A 3,037-nucleotide genomic window follows, 5' to 3' on the forward strand; every position below is an offset into this window, starting at 1 on the left:
TTGTGCTTCAGCCTCCCAAGTAGCTGGGGTTACAGATGCGCGCCACCATGCCCGGCTAATTTTTGTATTTGTAGTAGAGAAGGGGTTTCACCATGTTGGCCAGGCTGATCTTGAACTCCTGACCTCAGGTGATCCACCTGCCTCGGCCTCCCAAACTGCTGGGATTACGGGTGTGAGCCATCTTGCCTGGCCCCGTGTTGTGTTCTGGTGGGGGAAGATGGGACAGAGAGGATGGGAGGGTGTCTGAGCCCTTGGACTGACAGAACCCGTGTCTTCTGCATTTTGTGGACAGGATGGTGATCGCTCACACCAAAGCCTTGGACCCTTCCCGGCCTGTGACCTTTGTAACCAACTCCAACTATGCAGCAGACAAGGGGGTGAGCCTGGGGGTCCCCATCCCACTTCTCCCTGCCTTTGCCTAGGCTCGTCCTGAAACCTGCTCATTGGAACAGCTAGAAAGCACCATGCGCTGCCAGTCTGGGTTTTTTTCATTTCGTTTTTTTTTTGAGACAGAGTCTTGCTCTCTCGCCCAGGCTGGAGTGCAGTGGCGCGATCTCGGCTCACTGCAAGCTCCGCCTCCAGGGCTCACGCCATTCTGCTGCCTCAGCCTCCCGAGTAGCTGGGACTGCAGGTGCCCGCCACCACACCCAGCTAACTTTCTTGTATTTATAGTAGAGATGGGGTTTCACCATGTTAGCCAGGATGGTCTCTATCTGACCTCTTGATCCGCCCCGCCTCTGCCTCCCAAAGTGCTGGGATTACAGGCGTGAGCACCACACCCGGCCAGCATTTTTACTAGAAAGAAGTGTGTTTAGGACACATTAGAAACTAGCCAGTTGGACACAGAAGCCTCTGCTGCTCAGCCGTGAGCACTGCTTTGCTGAAGCTGGGGGTGGTCCTACTCGGTCTTCCCTGCTCTGCTCCTAGGATGGACTCTTGCAAGTCCTCTACAGCCCACAGCGCTGCCTCGTGAAAGCTGTCTCAAGATTCTCTGTGACAGCCGAGCATGGTGGCTTACGTCTATCATCGCAGCACTTTGGGAGGCTGAGGCAGGCAGATCACTTGAGGTCAGGAGTTCAAGACCAGCCCAGCCACTGGTGAAACTTGGTTTCTACCAAAAACACAAAAAAATTAGCCACGCATGGTGGCACGCACCTGTAATCCTAGCTACTTGGGAGGCTGAGGCACGAGAAGCACCTGATCATGGAAGGCAGAGGTTGCAGTGAGCTGAGATCGCGCCACTAACATTCTAGTCTGGGGGACAGAGTGAGACTCTCTCCCAAAATGAAACAAAAAAAGATTTTCTGTGAGAATGACTTCATCGGCCCCTCGGGTGGGAACGCTTCTCCAGGGCAAGGTGAGGGGAAGCCCGGTGATGGGAGTGCTGCCTGGAGAGGACACAGTTCCAGTGGCGCGGGCCCTGGGCTTTGGCTGAGGACTGTGCGTTGGCAGCTGCTGTGCCTCTCACAGCCCTTCCCAGCTGCGCATGTCGTGAGCATCAACGTGGAGTGACAGGCCTGACTCCTTTGGGCTACTTTGTGACCATGTTTCCTGCCTATGGAACAGGGTAATTTCAGGATCTAAATTGGTGTACTTGCATGTTCTCAGCCCCAGGAGGCAGCTCTTCCCGTTCTAGGTTGGTTTTTTTTTTTTGGTAGAAAGGGGGTCTTGCGATATTGCCCACGCTGGTCTTGAACTCCTGGGATCAAGCGATCCTCCCACCTTGGCCTCCCAGTGTGCGGGGATTACAGGCATGAGCCACCACGCCCTGCTAATTTTTTCACTACTATTTTTTGTAGAGCTGGGGTCTTGCTGTGTTGCCCAGGCTGGTCTCGAACCCCTGGCCTCAAGCCATCCTCCTGCCTCAGCGTCACAGAGTGCTGGAATTACATCCCCTTCTTACCTTCTCTGTCAGAGAAGCCCCCCCAGTGTGTGAGTGCTGAGTCATGCTGTCTTGTGGGTGCTAAATGGGTTCTGCCACTCTGGTCCTAGGCTCCGTATGTAGACGTGATCTGTTTGAACAGCTACTACTCTTGGTATCACGACTATGGGCACCTGGAGTTGATTCAGCAGCAGCTTACCACCCAGTTTGAGAGCTGGTATAAGACATATCAGAAGCCCATTATTCAGAGCGAGTATGGAGCGGAAACGATTGTTGGGTTTCACCAGGTAAGCGGTGTTGAGCTTTCTGTTTGTGTGTTCTCTTGAGGCAGAGATGTCACTCACCTCCCTCGGCCTGCCCTGCGCCCACTGCACTGCTCCCCTCACTTCAGCTTTGGGCTCACCTCCCGCTGCCTCATCCACGTTCGCCTCGGCCCCCTTTGCTTGGTCCTCAGAGGTGGCCTCCTTACCAGCTTTGTTTCCAGACAGCCTCCTATCACCTGTGCCCAAGTAGTCTTCTTAACAAATCCAAATTTGTATTTGTTTGCGTTTGAGACCGGATCTTTCTTTGTCACTAAGGCTAGAGTGTGGTGGTGTGGTCACTGCTCACTGCAGCCTTAACCTCCTGGGCTCAAGTGATCCTCCCACCTCAACCTCCTGAGTAGCTGGGACCATAGGCACATGCCAACATGCCTGGCTAATTTTTTTACTTTTGTAGAGATGAGGTCTTGCTGTGTTGCCCAGGCTGATCTTGAACTCCTAGGCTCAAGTGATCTCCTGCCTCAGCCTCCCAAAGGGCTGAGATTACAGGTGTGAGCCTCTGTGCCAGCCACAGGTGACAATTTTGGGAGTCCTGTCATCGGCTCCCCCAGGCCCACAGGACAAAGCCCTAAACCCTGGTCAGGACACCCAGTGTCCTCTGCTCTCTCCTGGGTTTTCATCCTCTTTTCCCCTCACTCCCGGCCACTGATCTGTTTCCACTGCCCTCGTTTGCTCTCCTGCTCTTGCTTGAGCTGTTTCTTCTACCTGGAATTCCCATGTTGGCAACATAATCACCAACTAAAAGATTCTTTTTTAAAAATGTTTATTTTTTAGAGATAGGGTCTTGCTATGTTGTCTGGGCTGGTCTGAAACTCCTGGACTCAACTGATCTTCC

At 53.3% G+C, this 3,037-nt stretch overlaps 1 protein-coding gene across 1 annotated transcript in view; it reads left to right on the forward strand.

Annotated features, from left to right (window-relative positions):
• Window positions 1–3,037, forward strand: part of GUSB (glucuronidase, beta) — an 88,412-nt gene that overhangs the window by 82,537 nt on the left and 2,838 nt on the right. Inside the window, exons 9-10 of the mRNA XM_011992908.1 lie at window positions 293–377; window positions 1,993–2,169. Coding sequence (XP_011848298.1) covers window positions 293–377; window positions 1,993–2,169 — 262 coding nt within the window. The remainder of the gene's footprint in view (window positions 1–292; window positions 378–1,992; window positions 2,170–3,037) is intronic.

This window comes from Mandrillus leucophaeus, unplaced genomic scaffold (genome assembly GCF_000951045.1).
Source record: "Mandrillus leucophaeus isolate KB7577 unplaced genomic scaffold, Mleu.le_1.0 Scaffold42, whole genome shotgun sequence".
Taxonomy (NCBI): Eukaryota; Metazoa; Chordata; class Mammalia; order Primates; family Cercopithecidae; genus Mandrillus; species Mandrillus leucophaeus.